Source organism: Geospiza fortis, unplaced genomic scaffold (assembly GCF_000277835.1).
Source record: "Geospiza fortis unplaced genomic scaffold, GeoFor_1.0 scaffold432, whole genome shotgun sequence".
Classification (NCBI taxonomy): Eukaryota; Metazoa; Chordata; class Aves; order Passeriformes; family Thraupidae; genus Geospiza; species Geospiza fortis.
Genome location: NW_005054436.1, coordinates 1,483,606 through 1,500,968, shown reverse-complemented (window position 1 = coordinate 1,500,968; position 17,363 = coordinate 1,483,606). Strand labels below are relative to the sequence as shown.

Genomic DNA, 17,363 nt, shown 5'->3' with positions numbered 1-17,363 from the left:
GGGCTGGCGGCCTCCCGCAGCCCCTCCTCCTTCAGCGGCAGCGCGGCCCGGAGCTCCTCGGGGTACGGCAGCGAGCGGCCGGCCAAGGGCGCAGGAGCTGGTGGGACCACGGTGGCACCCTCTGATGGTGGCCTCAGGCTCGCTCTGCAGGGCTGGGCTTGCAGGGGGAGCTCGGGGACAGCTGGAGCAATGGTCAGTGTGTGAGTGTGCCCCCTTTCCAGAGTGGGGTGGGAGGACCTGGCTCGGGGGACCCCAAATCTTGGTGGCTCCTGGGCATGGTGATTTCGGCTCAGTGGACCCCAAATCCTGGGGCTCCTGGGCATGGTCGTTTCGGCAATGGGGCAACCTCGTGCGGTGGCAGGATGGCAGGGGCAGAAAGCTCCTGAGGTTTTTCCCCCACAGCATCTCCTCTAGGAAAAGTATCCCCTGGGGACTGAGCTGTCCTGTCCCTGCTCCTGGCGCAGGCAGGTTGGGAGTGACAGTCCCTGAATCCAATGGGTGCAGCTGGTGGTTGCTGTCACCACTGCCACTCGTGCCCTCAGGGTGTGAATTTGGGGTGTCCCCTTCCTGCTGCCCGGGCAGGATGGATGGCAGCAGGATGAACATGGAGATGTGGGGGCTCTGCCTGCTCTGAGGGGTCTCCAGGAGGAACAGGAGGGGATGGTGCTGTGTTTCAGAGCCTGTTACTGTTTGCTGGTCATTCTTTTGGGGGTGCCCTTGGGTCTGGTCAAGCTGTGAATGCCCCAGGACAGGCGTGTGGTTCAAGGGGCTGTGGCCCTGATGCCTTTGCCAGGTTGGGACCACTGTCACAGCCACCATGTGGCCTTCAGCATCCTGCCACCAGTTGCTTGATGCACAGAGCTGATGCTGGAAGGGTTTGGCCCCAAGTCCTGTGAGTTTCCAGTCTCTTTGCTCGCTGGTGCCTCCCTAAATCTTTGTCCTGTCACAGACATGTCAAGAAAGAAGGGTGGAGCTGGTGCCACACCCTGCACCTCCACAAGCACATCTCTAGGAGAGTTTCCTTCAAGGATGCTGTCAGGGAACAGGCCCAGTGCTTGGAGAACCCCAGTGCTGTGGCAGGGATTAAAAAGAAAGGATTTATCAGGTCTGGGTGCTGTGAGTGCTCCTGGATGGGCAGCGCTGCTGGAGAGCCCCGGTGGGGCACAGCTGGTGGGTGGGTTCACAGAAGGGCTCATTCTGCTCTTAATTAAGAGCCATCAGGTAATTAATAAAGGGGTGCTGAGCAGAGGGAGCTTTGTAGGTCCTCCCTGAAGGCGTGGAGGGTCCCATCCTGCTGCTCACCCAGCACATCATCCCATCCATCCCAGCTCTGCCAGGTGCCTGCTCCCAGCATCCCGGGGGAAAGGGGAAAGGCAGCCCCGGGGCTGGAGGAGTTAAAGGCAGCTCCGGCAGCGTGGCAGCAGCTGACAAAGAGCAGTTTTATGTGTGATGAGCGTGTCAGGCTGGAGAGGGAGGTGAGCTGCAGCATACCAATGACACCGGCGGGGCGGGACAGACGCTAATCCCGCAGGTCCCTGTTTCCTGCCTGCTCAGGGATGTCTGACAGCCCTGAGCGCTGCCAGCACCCAGCTGAGCGTGTTTTGGGGAGGGATTTGGGTGTTTTCAGGGCTGGGTGCTGGCACACCTGCTCCCTGCAGTGCTGGCAGGAGGAATCCGGGAAGCAAACAGCCTGCGTTGGTTGCCATTCCGTGGGCACCCTGGGAAATCCGAGTGGCTCCCACCGTCCCCTTTGTCCTCCCCTTAATTAAGGGGAGGTAATTGTACTAAGTGGGGAGCTGGAGAGGGGAGGGTGAGGAGGAAGCCGTGCCAGTCAGGAATTTGCTGGCATGCGGGGACACGTGCGTGGCGTCACGTGCCAGTCTGGCATTCGCAGCCCGTGCTGTCTGAGGGGTCCGTGACTGTCGCTGCCTTTTGTTGGGAACTGGGTCACAGCACCCCCTGGCACCAGCACCCCCTGGCACCAGCCAGGCAGAGGGGGGATGTCACATCCTTCTCCCCTTCCTTCCCTTTTCCCTCAATGTGGAGCTGCTCCATGGCTGGAGGTCAGAGAGCTCCTCTCCAAGTGTTTTCTGGCTTCTTAAATTGGTAAATTTTTTACAACAGCTCCGGGTGGAGCTCCCCTGCCACACCTGCAGCCCCAGCAAGAGATATTGGTGGTGGTCCCTTCTCCTTGCCCACCCTGGGTGCTGCTGGCTGGCAGTGACCATTCCAGGAGCCTCAGGTGTCTGAGGGTGCAGGGCAGGAGCAGTGAGGGTACAGGAGGATGCACGGCGTGTTTGGGGCAGGGAGAGGCAGGAAGGGCCCTGCCTGGAGCCTCCTCTCTCCAGGACGTTGTGTTCCCAGCGAGGTGTGTCCCTGTCTGTGGGGACAGGGATGGTGCAGAGGGAGCGGCTCTGGTGGTTGTTGGCAGCTGGGGTTTGGTGGTGTCAGCTCGAGTCCCAGCTGGGCTGGGCTGTGTGGCCGAGCAGCACCTGGTGTTCCTGTGAAATGGGGGTTGGAAAATGCCTGGCTCTGCCTGCTTGGATCTCCAGCCTGCCCAAACAGATCCTGTGGTCCCTTCCCAAATTCCTTGGGCGCAGGGTCCCCTCTCCCCATGGTGACCACGAGTTGCCTCCTGCCCTTTCTGGTAGCCAGGTCTGGGGCAAGTTCACAGGAACTGGATGTGCCTGGTGGAGGTTTCCCTGCTCCTGCATCCTCCCATGGCTGTGCTGCTTCCTTACAGATCTCTGACATCTACATCAGTGGGGAGCTGGGGGATATGTCAGCCAAGGAGAAGCTGCTGCTGTGGACGCAGAAGGTGACAGCAGGTTACATCGGGCTGAAGTGCACCAACTTCTCCTCCTGCTGGAGCGATGGCAAGATGTTCAACGCCCTCATCCACAGATACAGGTGGGCAGGAAGCAGCACTGGGAGCGTCATGAGGGTGGGAGGAGGGATGAGGGGGAGACTCCCAGGGGTCTCTGCCCACCACTGTGGTCAGTGATGGGCTGGGGATGTGGGAGGGAGCAATGTCTTTTTTACCTGGAATTCTCTCTTCTGCCAGGTAGCTGTGGAGAGAGGGATGCTTGGAAAGAGCAAAAGATACATCAGGTTGCAGGAAAAAAAAATCTTAACAAGGTTGGGTAGAGAGGCAGAAATGAAAAGCTTTAAAACTCTTGAGTGCTGCAGTGCTGCCCTTTTGCTCTCCATGAACAGCAGCACTTCCATCCATGCTTTTATCCAAGGCTCTTGGAGGTCTCCCAAGCAGCAGTTAATCCTCTCTTGATTCCTTCTTCCCCAGCTGGCACCGAGAGGTTTTTCTTTGCAGCCTGAGCCCCTTTCCCAAGGGGGATGAGCCGGGGAAGTCCTGCAGCCCAGATCCCCTTGGAGAGCTCCAGTGTGGGGCAGGAGCTCAGACCAGCCCTGGGAGCCACCCATGGCAGCGATGCCCACCCAGGATGCTCTGCCCCGGCCACCTGGTGCTGGCTGTGACTCTGGGCTGTGTCTTGCAGGCCAGATCTGGTGGACATGGAGAGGGTGCAGATCCAGAGCAACCGGGAGAACCTGGAGCAGGCCTTCGAGATCGCCGAGCGCCTGGGGGTCACACGGCTGCTGGATGCTGAAGGTGGGTGCCCAGGGCATGAGACCAGTGCAGGGACATGCCAGCCTCTCTTCCCACTCCCTTTCCTCACTGCCTTTCTGCTTCCCCTCCTGCCAGACGTGGACGTTCCCTCTCCGGATGAGAAATCGGTGATAACTTACGTGTCTTCAATCTACGATGCCTTTCCCAAAGTCCCCGAGGGAGGAGAAGGGATCAGCGCCATCGTAAGCACTGCTGAGGGCTGCGAGGCTGGGACAGCCTTCTGGGGGTTCTGGGCAGGGTTTGGGAAAGGGGCTGTTCCCTGTGGAAAAGGGGTGAGGAGAGGGAGGAGGACCCCATTCTGGTGCCTGCCCTGTGACCTGCTGGGGTGTCTGTAAGGACACAGCAGGAAAAAAGCTGAGCTTAGAGAGAGCAGCTGGCAAGGAGGATCCTCCTCCTCCTGCTCCCTGTACCTGGGATGGCATCACAGCAGGGAAGCCCTGGCACTTGATCCGCCCTGTAGCACCTCAGTTCTCTGTGATTTGCCCGCCAGCAGTGCTTGCAAAGACACTCTCGCCCCACAGGAGGTGGATTCGAGGTGGCTGGAGTACCAGACCCGTGTGGAGTCCCTCATCTCGTGGATCAAGCAGCACACGATACTCATGTCAGACAAATCCTTCCCCCAGAACCCTGTAGAGCTAAAGGTAGGTCCTGGACAAGGTCTCTCCTCAGTGTGTCCCGTGTCCAGTGCTGAGGGATGGGTGGTGGCAATCCCCAGGGTGGTTCCTGATGAGCCTTTCTCATCCCAGGCACTTTATAACCAGTACATACACTTCAAAGAAACTGAAATCCCAGCGAAAGAGCAGGAAAAAGGACAGATAGAGGAGCTCTACAAACTGCTAGAGGTAAGGATCATCCTGGCTGCCCAGAGGCTGGTAGGTGGGAATGCTGTGCTTTTTCAGCAAGACTGAACTGTGCTCAGTTCAGGTTTATTTTGGAGTGGAGAGGTGGGAACACCCCTCAGGATAAACCAGGCAGCGAGCAGCACACTGCAGGAGCGGAGGCAGAGCCCCTCTTCCCTCTCTGGAATCCCCAGGCAGCTCAAGGCAGAGGTGGGAAATGCCATTCTGCTGATGTTTCCCCCAGGTTTGGATTGAATTTGGACGCATCAAGCTGCCCCAGGGCTACCACCCCAACGATGTGGAGGAGGAGTGGGGCAAGCTCATCATTGAGATGCTGGAGCGCGAGAAGCTCCTGCGGCCGGCGGTGGAGAGGTGGGTGCTGTGCCCCTGGCAGGGCCATCCCCTGCTCCTTCCTCTTCCAAAACCCCTCTCTCACCTCCCTCTGTCATTCCAGGCTGGAGTTGCTGCTACAAATCGCTAACAAAATCCAGAATGGTGCTCTGAGCTGTGAGGAAAAGCTCACCCTGGCGAAGAACACGCTACAGGCTGTGAGTGGGGAGTGGGGTTTGCCCCTCCTGGTTTTGTTGATTTGTTTGTTTTCCTACTCTTGTTTTGTACCCATCTCCTCTCCTCTCTTCTGCCTGGGGTGGTGGGTTCCCCCTGGAACGTTTTCCTTTCTTTTCTGCCCTTGAGCCTGTCCCAGAGGTGCTGTAGGGCTGGTGGCAGATATTTTGGTGATCCACAGATCACCTTGAGGACAGAGGGATGGGGAATGGTCTTGTCTCTGGGAATACAGCAAGTGGGGCTGGACATCTGCAGAGGTGCTGGTGTGGAGCAGAACAGCACTTCTAGAAAAGCTTGTTGAATATTTTTTGTCGTATAATGAGGCTTAAAACCCCCAAAATCTGTTTTATTTGCCCGGTGGAAAGGACTCAGTGGCAGACCCTGGGTAGGGAGCAGGTTTCTGGAGAGATTTTCTTTGTTATAGGAGAAAAGAGATGCCAGGAGCCCCAGCACCCTCAGACACCTGGGGCTCCTGGAATGGTCACTGCCAGCCAGCAGCACCCAGGGTGGGCAAGGAGAAGGCACCACTGTGGTGGTGTTCACAGGGGTCTCAGGAGGAGGGAAGAGATGAGACTCTTGACTCCATGTTTCAGAGGGCTGATTTATTATTTTATGATATCTATTATATTAAAAGAAAATGATTTATTAAAACTACACTAAAGAATAGAAGAAAGGATTTCATCAGAAGGCTTGAAAGGGAAGGAATGGAATGATAATAAAATTTTGTGATTGATTAGAGAGTCTGAGACAGACTGTGATTGGCCATTAATTAAAAACAAGCACATGAGACCAATCACAGATCCCCCTGTTGCATTATACAGCAGCAGATAACCAATGTTTACATTTTGTTCCTGAGGCCTCTCAGCTTCTCAAGAGAAAAAATCCCAACAAAAAGCTTTTTCATAAAATATGTCTGTAAGAGACCACCACCAATGTCTCGTGTTGGGGCTGCAGGTGTGGCAGGGCAGCTCCACCTGGAGCTGTTGTAAAAAACACCAACTGAAGAAGCAGGAAAACACTTGGAGAGGAGCTCTCTGACCTCCAGCCATGGAGCAGCTCCATGGTGGGGGAAAAACAAAGGATGGGGAGAAGGATGTGACGTGGGGTGGTGGCAGGAGGTGCTGTGACCCAGCACCCTGTGACTCTCAGCCCCTCTCAGGGCTGAGGGGACTCGTCCCTGAGTGTCCCCTGTCCCCTCAGGATGCTGCTCACCTGGAGGCAGGCCAGCCGGTGCAGCACGAGGCGGACGTGGTGGCGTTCCTGCAGGAGAGCGAGGGGCTCATCCGCCAGCTCCAGGTGGACGTGCAGATCCTCCGGGACGAGAACTACTACCAGCTGGAGGAGCTGGTGTTCAGGTGACCTTGAGAAGCTTCCTCAGGGGCTGCACAGCCCGTCTGTATGGGGCACGTGTGTGGTCACTGGTTGTTGTGGTGTTTTGAGGGTTCCCAGGATGAGGTGAGAGATGAGAATTGACCCCGAAGTTGTCAGAAGGCTGATATATTATATCATATCATACTATATCTTATCATACTATATTTTATCATACTATATCATACTATACTATATCATGTTATATCATACTATATTATATTATGTTATACTATTATATTATATTCTACTATACTATATTATATGAAAATGATATATTAAAACGATACTAAAGAAAGAGAAAGGAGACATCAGAAGGTTAGACAAGAATGATAATAAAAACTCCCGATTGACCAGAGAGTCTGACACAGCTGGACTTTTTGGCTCCTGTCCAATTGGCTATCCTTAAGTTTGAGGTGAAATCCCCCAAGTCCTATGAGGTGTCTTTACCTCATCAAGGAGAGAAACTTCTGGGCTTATTTCCTTTTTAAGGAGACCAAGGATAGTTTTGTCACTCTGTGACGCGTTCCCATCCTTACCCTCTCCTTGCTTGCTCCCCCAGGATCGTGAGGCTGCAGGACGAGCTGGTGACGCTGAGGTTGGAGTGCACCAACCTGTACAGGAAGGGCCATTTCTCCACCCTGGAGCTGGTGCCCACGTCCACACTGAGCACCACACACCTGAAGGGCGAGTCCCTGACCAAGGGGCTCCACACCTCCTCGGCCTCCTGGTTCAGGAAGCCCATGACCAGGACAGAGCTGGTGGCCATCTCCTCCTCTGAAGATGAAGGCAGCCTTCGCTTCGTCTACGAGCTGCTGGCCTGGGTGGAGGAGATGCAGGTGAGGAGATGCTGGGCCAAACCTCCTGCCTGTGCTCAGGCTGATGTGGGAAGCTGCCCCCAGGCCTTTTCCTGCCTTTTTCTGTGAATACTTGCTTTGGTGGTTTGTACTTTTTGGAGATCTGAGGCTTCTGTCTGGAGCTGGGTTTTCTCTCTGGGGGTCCTGCTGGCCGGTGGGGATCTCAGGAGCCTTTCAAAGCTGGAAGCAGATCTGTGCTGATGCAGTCACTTGGTCTTACGTGGGTGGGAAGCTTGTGTGGGCTGTCCCAGAAATGTTCAGAGTTGGAGCACTGGCTTAGGATCTTCCAGCAAGACTGGGAGGTGTTTGTTCCCTCTGGGGTGACCTGGGAGGATTGCTGGTGTCCCTTTGAGAGCAGAGTGAGCAGTGCTGACCTGAGCCTCTTGGTTTCAGATGAGACTGGAGCGGGCAGAGTGGGGCACTGACCTGCCCAGCGTGGAATCCCAGCTGGAGACCCAGAGGCACATCCATGCCAGCGTGGAGGACCTGGGCTCCAGCGTGAAGGAGGCCAGGATGTATGAGGTATGGTGGGGGACACCAGGCGTGGGAAATGAGGGCGTTGGGATCAGCTCTTGTGGCTCACATTCCTGGGACAAAGAGGATTTTAAGGATGGAGCTTCTGAGTTGATGTAGTGCTGCCCTGAGCCATCCTCTCCACCCTCCCCTTCCTCAGGCAGAGTTGTGGAGAAAGGTTTGGGGATGGGATTTTGAGTGATGCTGTCCTGTGAAGGGTAACAAGAACATTTCTCATCCTTCAGGGCAAAATGTCTCCGAATTTCCGCGCCAGCTACACAGAGACACTGGGCAAGCTGGAGACTCAGTACTGCAAACTGATGGTGAGCCTGGGGGCCCTCCCTGCTCCAAGGCTGGGGAGAGGGGGAAAAAACATCAGAACAGAGCAGGGAGGAGGAATAATAAACCGTTCTTTGTGTCCAGGAAACCTCGAGCTTCAGGCTGAGGCACCTGCAGAGCCTGCACGGATTCGTGTCCCGGGCCACTGCTGAGCTGATCTGGCTCAATGAGAAGGAGGAGGAGGAACTGGCCTATGACTGGAGTGACAACAACCCCAACATTGCAGCCAAGAAGAATTACTTCTCGGTGAGTGCTGGGAGGGCAGGTGCTGCTTTTGGTCCTCAGTGGAGCCCTCAGCTCCCGACAGACCTGAAATCCTGAGGCTGGGTGCTCCCTCCCAGCTCCCTGTGCTTGTTGTGCCTGAACAGAGCTGATGGAAGCTCCCCCCAGAGCAGAAAGTGAAATGAATGTGTGTGTTCAATTGAATTGCAATCAAAAAGGCATCAAAAGATGTATTTTTAGCATTATTTTGGAGCTCAAGGCGTCTTGAACTAGTGGGGGCGAGGGGGGTAAGTCTGAGCCAAAGAGGAAAATTGATTCCTCTTTACAGCAGTATAAACAAATTCCCACTTTCCACAATCACTGTGTGAAGCTGAAGAGGTCCCTGGGCAGGTTTCCAGTGCCTGTTTGGCACACAGGAGGCAGATTCCTGTTGGGAATGGGGCTGTGGTGCCGTGCTGGATTCCCTGGCATCCACTGGTACCTCCTTTAGAACTTCCACGCTGTGTTAGTTGGACACATGGTCTGAGCGAGGTGCCAGAGCTGAGATTTAGGCTTTCCCTCCTGCAGGAGCTGACAGCAGAGCTGGAAGAGAAGCAGGACATCTTCCGTTCCCTCCAGGACACGGCTGAGCTGCTCTCCCTGGAGAACCACCCGGCCAAGCAAACCGTGGAGGTGAGCAGGAGCTGTGGGGTTCCCAAGGGTCAAATCACCTCAGCTGGAATTAAAACACTCACTGCCTCACCCCACAGTGCCTGATGAAGTGTTTTGTGGTGGCAGGACATCAGTGAAGTGGTGGAGCTTTTTAATTTTGGGAAGTGGCCATTCCCAAATAATCGCCACCTCAAATTAGGACACCAGCACACAGAGAATGAGCCTTTCCCACAGAGAGGTGATGCAGGGAATGGCCTTGGCTTCCAGGGACACCGTGGTGGTGAAGCAAAGGGCTGTGGGAACCTTTTCCATGGGGTAAAAGCAAAACTGTTCCTGCCTCTGGCATCGTGGGTGACATGGGGACACAGACAGGGTCTGCCATCTCCTGTGTCCAAACCCTCCTGGCTGCAGCCAGATTTTGGTCATTTCTGTCCCTCCCTCAGGCTCCTGTGCCCCTCCTGGCTGTGCATGCCCTTCTCCAGTGCTTTTTTCTGTGTTTTCCACAGGCCTACAGCGCTGCTGTGCACACCCAGTGGCAGTGGATCAAGCAGCTCTGCCTGTGCGTGGAGCAGCACGTCAAGGAGAACGCTGCCTATTTCCAGGTATTTGGGGCCAAATTCCCTCAGTCCCATCTGCTGAATCCCACTCCATGAGCTCCTCACACTGCTGTTATCCTTGGTGGAGAGGGAAGAAGGGATTTTTTTTCTGTGGAATATCTGTTAGCTGCTCCCTTGGGCATTTCCAGGGGAAAAAGGGATCGACAATTCCCTGTAGTTCTGCTCATCCACCTGGGATGATCCTGCCCTTGCAGCCCTAAAGCCAGAGCAGTGTCAGGAGCTGCTGGCTGAGCCTTTGGGGTGCTGCTTGGCTGTCTCCAGGCTGCTCAGGGGTCCTGCCCAGGTCCCTGTGACCCTTTTTGCCTTGGCAGTTCTTCAGCGACGCCCGGGAGTCGGAGACGTACCTGCGGAACCTGCAGGACTCCATCAAAAGGAAATACTCCTGCGACCACAACACGAGCCTGACACGGCTGGAGGACCTCCTGCAGGACTCCATGGTGGGTTCTCTGACGCCCCAGCACCCTGCTCTGCTCCACCTGGGACACCTCTTTGCTCCCCAGGGAGAACTGAGCTCTTTGTCCCCACAGTTTGGTGGGATGCGGTTTGTGTTCCACCTCAGGCAGTGATTTGTTTCCCTTTGGAGCTGGTGAAGGAGCTGCAGGTTGTGCTGGCCCCAGCTGTGTGGTGCAGCTGGAGTTGGTCACTGTCATTTGTGTCCTCAGGGTGAGGAGCAGGCAGCCTGTGCTGGCTGTGCAAGGTCCCAGCCTGACGTGTGAGCTGCTCCTGCCCCAGCCATGCCCACCCTGCTCGAGTCCTGCTGACAAAGGCAGGGCCTCTAGGATGCTCCTGGTTCTGCTTTGGAGCTGGTGGAGGAATGCCTGCTCTTTATCCAGCCCAAATCCTGTGTTAATCCATGCTGCTGGATGGGGCAGCCTGGCTGTGCCAGGGCTGATCTCTGAACACGTGGCCTGGCTTAGCTGAGCAGGGCAGAGCCCAGGCCGTGGCACTGTCACCCTTTTGCCTGATTTGGCCTGAAAAAAACCAACCTAGAAACAACCCCCAAGGAGCAAAGCATCAGCTGGTGTTGGACAGCAGGGTCAGGGGAGGGTTTGGGCTGTGGCTGAAGTGCTGAGCTGTGGTGGCAGGGTCAGGAGGCGACGAGGAGAGTGCCACACACCTGTGTGGAGGCAGGTGGTCACCAAGAAGGGCACAGCAGGGTGTCCCCAGTGCCACTGGGCTGCCCTTACTGGGGGTGATGGGTGCATCAGCACTGGCTTCTCTCCTGGAGGCCTGGGGGCTCCCCCACCCTCTCTCAGGGTTCTCCTGGCCTGTCTCTGGTGCTGCCAGGACCTGGGGCAGCCAGGCTGGCTCCCAGGCTCTGTGTTTGGGAGCCCTGGCACATCAGGAGTCTGGCAGGTGCCACCTGGGGTGGGAGAGGCTGTTCTGGGCAGCCAGAGAGTGGCCCCAAACCCAGGACTGGGGCAGCTGCCCTGAGCTCAGCTATATTACTCTTTCTTACCTAATAAGTTAAAGTTGTATTTCTTCCAATCATGCTCCCTGGGACAGGCACAGGTAGTTTATTTAATCATTTATTCTTTTATTTTAATTTTATTTAACTTTATTTTTTTTAACCATTCAAGTCTCCTCCACTGTCTTAGCACACTAACCAACCCCAGAGTACCAAGCATGAGGGAGAACCTTTTCTGGGATCCTTTTTTCTGAAACCTTTGCCACAGCCAGCAGGGGCTGAGCTGTCACTACTCACACGAGCTGCCGGTGTTGTGATCTGCACATGTCTCCAGAGGCTGTTCCAGGGGAGCTTTGCCACCTTTCCCCCTGGGTTGGTGCCATCACCACGCCCAGCAGGGATTTGTAGGAATAAAGTTTCCTGCAGCTGGCAGATTCTCCCCAAAGGCAGAGGCCTGTGCGATCGCTGCACCCCGAGCCCCTTCTCCTGAGATGTCTGATCCCCATAATTCATCATCTCCCATTCCAGCCATTGGTTTAAACACCCCTTCATCCTTTGCTTTAGAGAAGGAGCATGCTTCCCTGGGCTCTCCTGCAGGCAGCCAAACATCTCCAGCTTTGGGCTGGGCATTGTCCTGCTCTCAGCCCCTCACAGCTCCTGGGACTTTGTTTTGGTGGATGTTGTGTTGTCATTTTTTTTCCCCTTTTGAAAGAAAACATTTTCTTGTCCTACCAGCCAGAGAGGCAGAGGCGTGCATGTGGCTTTGCAGGGCAGTGGGAGTAGCAGTGATGTCCCATCCCATCTCCTGAGCCCTCTCCCCACCCGGCCAGGTGCAAGGTCCCCTCCTGAGGCGTTTGCTCAGCCCTTGCAGGCCAGCACTGGGGTGGGGGGCGAGCTGAGCTGCCTGGCACAGACCTCCCCTCACCATCCTTGAGCAGCCCATCCTCCTTGTCCCTGCCAGGATGAGAAGGAGCAGCTGATCCAGTCCAAGAGCTCCGTTGCCAGCCTGGTGGGACGCTCCAAAAGCATCGTGCAGCTCCGGCCCAGGAACCCAGAGCACGCTGTGAAGAGCACCATCCCCATCAAGGCTGTCTGTGACTACAGGCAGATCGAGGTGAGGGCTGCCAGGGTGCTGGTGGCACTGGGGAAGGGAAGGCAGGGACAAGGGAGTGACACCCGGGGTGGTTTAGGATGAGCGCCGTAGGATCTGTCAATGGAAAGCAGGAGTGGGAAGACAGGGGGAAGGAAACAGCAGGGATGTTTTTCCTGGAGCAGATTTCCACGTCTCAGATTTATTCTGGGCAGGAGCTGGAGTTCTCTCCCCTTCCAAGGAGGATGGGCTTCATCAGGCTGAGCCAAACCAGCCCGTGGGTGGCAGCCAGCTCCTCCCTGTGACTTCCCTGTCCCTTCCTGTCCCGGCACGAGCGTGCCGCACTGCCTGGCACCGCTCCAGGCTGCTGCTCCATTCAAACACATCCATCTGTGCGTTTCTGGGAGCTGGCTCACCCCCAGCAGAGGGGCTGGCAGCGGGGACAGGCGTGCACAGCCCTGCTGCTGGTTTCTGATGGGCTCCTGGTGCTGGGGCTGTTGCAGATCACCATCTGCAGGAACGACGAGTGTGTCCTGGAGGACAATTCCCAGAGGACCAAGTGGAAGGTGATCAGCCCCACAGGGAATGAGGCCATGGTGCCTTCTGTCTGCTTCCTGATCCCCCCACCCAACAAAGAGGCCATCGAGATGGCCAGCAGGTAACTTGGTGACAGTCACAGAGAGATGGGATGGTGGCATGGGAGGGGACGGATTTGGGGTGGGGATGGAGGTGTGAGAGTGGTTTGTGGTGAGGGAAGGAATCCCTCATGGTTCTACAGCTGCAAACTCCATTGCAGAGACTGCTGCTGTAGCTTGCAGAATGAAAAAATGACAATTTGGGAGGAGGGATCCCCCCAGGGATCTCTGGCACTGAACAGCAGGAGCATCACTCCCCGTGTGGTGCCAGACTGGGGTCACTGGGCTGATGGGCATCTGTCTGCCAGTGATGGCTGGAGGATTAACAGGGTCAGGGCTGGGTTTGCTGGCAAGATCCAGGGCTGATGGAGCTGCTCCTTTCCCCTTGCAGGGTGGAGCAGCTGTACCAGAAAGTGATGGCTCTCTGGCACCAGCTGCACATGAACACAAAGAGCCTCATCTCTTGGAACTACCTGAGGAAGGACATAGCCCTGGTGCAGAGCTTCAGCATGGAAAAGGTACAGAGGAACTTCCCTGCCTGGATCTGGGGTCGTGCTGCTCTCCAGGCTTCTCTGTGTGGCCAAAGAGAGGGGAAAACCAGGGAGTGGGGAAATCAAGGGTCTTTACACCTGGAACAGTGCACACCTTGAAAAGGGTCACAGTTTGCAGCTATGGGGAAAAGAGGAACAATTCACACCTTGAAAACCTGAGTTTGGGGGTGCTGTGCAAAAGGATTGCAGCTTTTCCCAATACAAAGAGCATCAGGAGTGTGCTGCTGCTGAGAGATTGTGGATTGAGCATTTCATTAGGGAGTGAGCACAGCTTGGGCGAGGCATGGAGGACTTCCCTCTCCCCCTCTGAAAATACTCCTTGGGCAGACGACAGCAGTTCAGTTGGTGTGCAGGACGTTGTTCCTGATGTTTGGACGTGCCTCTTTTTGCACTCACAGCTGAGATCCTTGGCTCAAGGGGAGTGTCAGCAAGCCCTGAAGAGCCTGCAGGGCCACTACGAGGATTTCCTGCAGGACAGCCGGGACTCAGAGCTCTTCTCCGTGTCGGACCGGCTGCGCCTGGAGGAGGAAGTGGAGTCTTCCAAGGAACACATCCGGCAGCTGCTGGAGTCCATGGAGAACGGTGAGCTTCAAAGGGCCTGCTGCTTTAACCAGGAGCTGTGGGAGCTCATAAACAAAGGATTTATGGGATGGCTTCGTGTTCTTCGTTTCCTGAGCTAGCTGGTTGATGGTGTGAGCAGCTGCTCCCATTATTCCTCCATCTATCCATCCAAGTGTTCGGCCTTTGTCCAGCACTGCTCCTGCAGAGAGGCCTTGGCTTTGCAGCTTCAGCTGAGCTGCTGAGTCCTCCTCCCCTTGTAGTGTTGGCAGAGGGGATGCATTCCAAGCAAGGAGCTCTTCCTGCAGTTAGTCTTTGAGAAAATACACGTGGTGTGGTGGCACTTGTGACACCGTGAGTCCCACCAGGAGCAAGGACTCTGGTCCTGTGGCTGGACTCATTTCCAGAAGGAGATGATTTATTGATTTCATTAAGGTGTTTTCCATCTGAGCAGAGATGCTCACAGGCTGCACTTGGCTCTGGGGATTCCAGCAGGTCTCATTTGGGACAGCTACTGACCAGTGGTGCTTGAGCTGCTGTTCCTTGTGTCTCTGGCTTGCAGAGGACAAGGATGAGACCGTTGCCAGGACATACCTGTGTGAGCTGAAGAACATCCGCCTGCGGCTGGAGGAGTGCGAGCAGCGGCTCCTGAGCCGCATCCAGGCCCCGAGCAGCACCCGGGCAGACGGTGACACCATCCAGGAGAACACCCTGCGCATTGCAGAGCAGGAGGTCAGTCAGGCCTGCTGCTGGCAGCTGGGCAGGGCAGGGCTGAGGGGGACACACACCCAAAAATAGCTGTGGCTCCTCTGCGTGGGTGAGGGAATCTCGGGGTTTGAGGGAATCTCGGGGTTCGAGGGAATCTCGGGGTTCGAGGGAATCTCGCTGTGCAGAAGGCAGCAGGGAAGCTCAGCAGGTGGGCTGCATGCTTCATTTCCTGCCAGCTGCTTTGCCAAGGGCAATCCTGCCTTTCCCCTGCCTTTTTTTTCCCTGCCTGTTTCCCCTGCCTATTTCCCCTGCCTTTTTCCATTTCCCTGCCTGTTTGTTTCCCTGCCTTTTTCCATTTCCCTGCCTGTTTCCCCCTGCCTGTTTCCCCTGCCTTTTCCCCTGCTTTTTTCTATTTCTCTGCCTTTTTTTTCCCCTGCCTTTTTTTTCCCCTACCTGTTTCCCTGCCTTTTTTCCCCTGCCTTTTTTCCCCTGCCTTTTTTCCCCTGCATTTTTTCCCCCTGCCTTTTTTTTGACCCTGCCTTTTTTTCCCCTGCCTTTTCTCCCCCTGCCTTTCCCCTGCCTGTTTGGGCTCTCCTTTCACGCGGTCTCTCCCCCTGCAGCGCACGCAGGAGGATCTGCAGCAGCTGCACTCAGAGCTCCGGATTGTGTCTGAGAGGTGTTACAGCTTCTTGGACAAAGCTCCTGCAGGGCCCAGCACCCCCCACCTGCGTTCAGAGCTGGACTTGGTGGTGAACAAGATGGAGCAGACACATGGGCTGTCTTCCATCTACCTGGAAAAGTGAGTGCCTCTTTCCCAAACACCCTTTTGAGAGTTCCCAGTTCACTAAAGGCCTTATTCTGTCCCTCCAACACACCTCGTGGTGGATGTAACTGAATCCATCCCCCTGCAGCCTCCAGATCTGTGCCACGCCTGGGATGTCACTGTGCTCTGTTTGATTTGCCAGGTTGAAGACGGTTGACATCATTATCCGCAGCACCCAAGGAGCAGAATCCCTGGTCAAGGGCTATGAGGTGAAGCTGAGCCAGGAGGAGGCTGTCCCTGCTCCCCTGGCAGCCATTCATTCCCACAGGACAGCCCTGCAGGTTGGTGCTGTTTGCTTGTCAAGCGGCGTCCTCCCCTCTTTTCTGCTGAATTTCAACTGTGGGACATTTTTCTTGCCTTGGAACAATTTTAGAGGATTTTGTGCTGCTGATGTGAGAGCCCTGATTGCTTTGTGAGTGTAGAGGAGGGGCTGTGGCTTGTGCTTTGTCTGCTGCTGTAGGATATGACCTGCACCAATCTGACCTGGGAGCGTGTTCCCCTTCATTCTACACCTCCCAGTTCTTTGCAGCTTAAGGAGAGGGGGGAAAATAAACCCATTAACCCCTTCCCAGCTGTGTCACCTCTGGCTGGGAGGACATCTCTGGCTTGGTCCCTTCTGCTTCCAGTGACGCTGACCCGGTGCTGTCTCCTTTTGCAGCAATGGCTCGGCGAGGTGAAGGACAAGGGCTCGGTGTTCTCCAGGCTGGAGGAGGAGATGGCGAAGGCCAAGGAGGTGGGGGAGCAGCTGTTCAGGCTGAGGCAGGAGCGCAGCATCGACCTGGAGCGCTTCCAGGAGAAGGGCAGCCAGCTGTGGGACCGCTGGCAGCGAGTCTGCGCCCAGATCGAGACCCGGTGAGCGACCTCCTCCCTCCCCTGCCGCCTTCACTCTCACCCTTCAGCTGACACCTTGGCTCAGGCTTGGTGGAGGGGAAATTCCCGCTGGTGGCATTTCACCCCCCCATCTCCTCTTACCTGTGGTGGTTTTCTCTCAGCCACACGGAGCTGGAGAGCATCCAGGAGGTGCTGAGCGATTACCGGCAGTGCCACAGCGCCCTGATCCAGTGGATTGAGGAGATCACAGCCCAGCAGGAGCTGATGAAGCCTGGCCAGGCTGAGGACAGCCGGGTGCTGTCGGAGCAGCTCAGCCAGCAAACGGTGAGGCAGGACCTCGTGATGTCTCCTTGCTGCCCTGACCGTGTCACTTCTTTTCATCTCTGAGCTTGGAAATGTGGAAAGCAGCAGGGAAGAGGCTGCAGGCCTGGGCTGGCTGGCTGGGAAGTGGAGGAGCTCTGCTTGGCTCGAGGTGCAGATCGGGTCTTGCGTGAAAAATTGGAGAATGTAAAGATTTTACCCAAAAGGGCAGGGATGTGAACCAAAATTCTGCTCACATCCCCGTGGCTGCTGTCATAGAATCTCAGAAAGGTTGGGTTGGAAAGGATCTCCAAGATCATCTTGTTTCCATCCTCCTGCCACGGGCAGGGACATCATCCACTATCCCAGATTGCTCCAAGCCCTATCCAACCTGACCCTGAACACTTCCAGGGTTGGGGCATCCACAGCTTCTCTGGGCAACAACTCAGCCAATCTATTCTGACAACCATTTTTGCTTTGAATTCCCTTGAAGGCTCTGGCTGCAGAAATTGAGAAAAACCAAGCCAAGCTGGACCAGTGTCAGAAATTCTCCCAGCAATACTCAGCTGCCGTCAAGGTACAGCTCCTGGCTGGGCTGGGCTGGGCTGGGCAGGGGCAGCCCTGGCAGGGTTTGCAGATCTCACAAGCTCCACATCTCCCCTCCTTTTCAGGACTATGAGCTGCAGCTGATGACCTACAGGGCCTTCGTGGAGTCGCAGCAGAAGTCGCCCATGAAGCGCCGGCGGATGCTCTCCTCCTCAGATGCCATCACCCAGGAGGTAGGAACCCACCTCAGCTCACCAGGGGGACATTTTGGGGGGTTCTTCCACGCCCAGCAAAACCACC

At 55.9% G+C, this 17,363-nt stretch overlaps 1 protein-coding gene across 1 annotated transcript in view; it reads left to right on the top strand.

The window, feature by feature from the left end:
- Nucleotides 1-17,363, top strand: part of MACF1 (microtubule actin crosslinking factor 1) — a 137,932-nt gene that overhangs the window by 40,327 nt on the left and 80,242 nt on the right. The window contains exons 6-31 of the mRNA XM_031062038.1: nucleotides 2,744-2,910; nucleotides 3,513-3,625; nucleotides 3,719-3,825; nucleotides 4,165-4,284; nucleotides 4,390-4,485; nucleotides 4,727-4,854; nucleotides 4,937-5,030; nucleotides 6,247-6,401; nucleotides 6,977-7,253; nucleotides 7,665-7,793; nucleotides 8,030-8,107; nucleotides 8,208-8,369; nucleotides 8,913-9,017; nucleotides 9,503-9,598; nucleotides 9,925-10,050; nucleotides 11,983-12,135; nucleotides 12,615-12,769; nucleotides 13,138-13,264; nucleotides 13,696-13,879; nucleotides 14,418-14,587; nucleotides 15,184-15,362; nucleotides 15,529-15,667; nucleotides 16,045-16,238; nucleotides 16,379-16,541; nucleotides 17,011-17,094; nucleotides 17,189-17,296. Of these exons, the coding sequence (XP_030917898.1) occupies nucleotides 2,744-2,910; nucleotides 3,513-3,625; nucleotides 3,719-3,825; nucleotides 4,165-4,284; nucleotides 4,390-4,485; nucleotides 4,727-4,854; nucleotides 4,937-5,030; nucleotides 6,247-6,401; nucleotides 6,977-7,253; nucleotides 7,665-7,793; nucleotides 8,030-8,107; nucleotides 8,208-8,369; nucleotides 8,913-9,017; nucleotides 9,503-9,598; nucleotides 9,925-10,050; nucleotides 11,983-12,135; nucleotides 12,615-12,769; nucleotides 13,138-13,264; nucleotides 13,696-13,879; nucleotides 14,418-14,587; nucleotides 15,184-15,362; nucleotides 15,529-15,667; nucleotides 16,045-16,238; nucleotides 16,379-16,541; nucleotides 17,011-17,094; nucleotides 17,189-17,296 (3,609 nt within the window). The remainder of the gene's footprint in view (nucleotides 1-2,743; nucleotides 2,911-3,512; nucleotides 3,626-3,718; nucleotides 3,826-4,164; nucleotides 4,285-4,389; nucleotides 4,486-4,726; nucleotides 4,855-4,936; nucleotides 5,031-6,246; nucleotides 6,402-6,976; nucleotides 7,254-7,664; nucleotides 7,794-8,029; nucleotides 8,108-8,207; nucleotides 8,370-8,912; nucleotides 9,018-9,502; nucleotides 9,599-9,924; nucleotides 10,051-11,982; nucleotides 12,136-12,614; nucleotides 12,770-13,137; nucleotides 13,265-13,695; nucleotides 13,880-14,417; nucleotides 14,588-15,183; nucleotides 15,363-15,528; nucleotides 15,668-16,044; nucleotides 16,239-16,378; nucleotides 16,542-17,010; nucleotides 17,095-17,188; nucleotides 17,297-17,363) is intronic.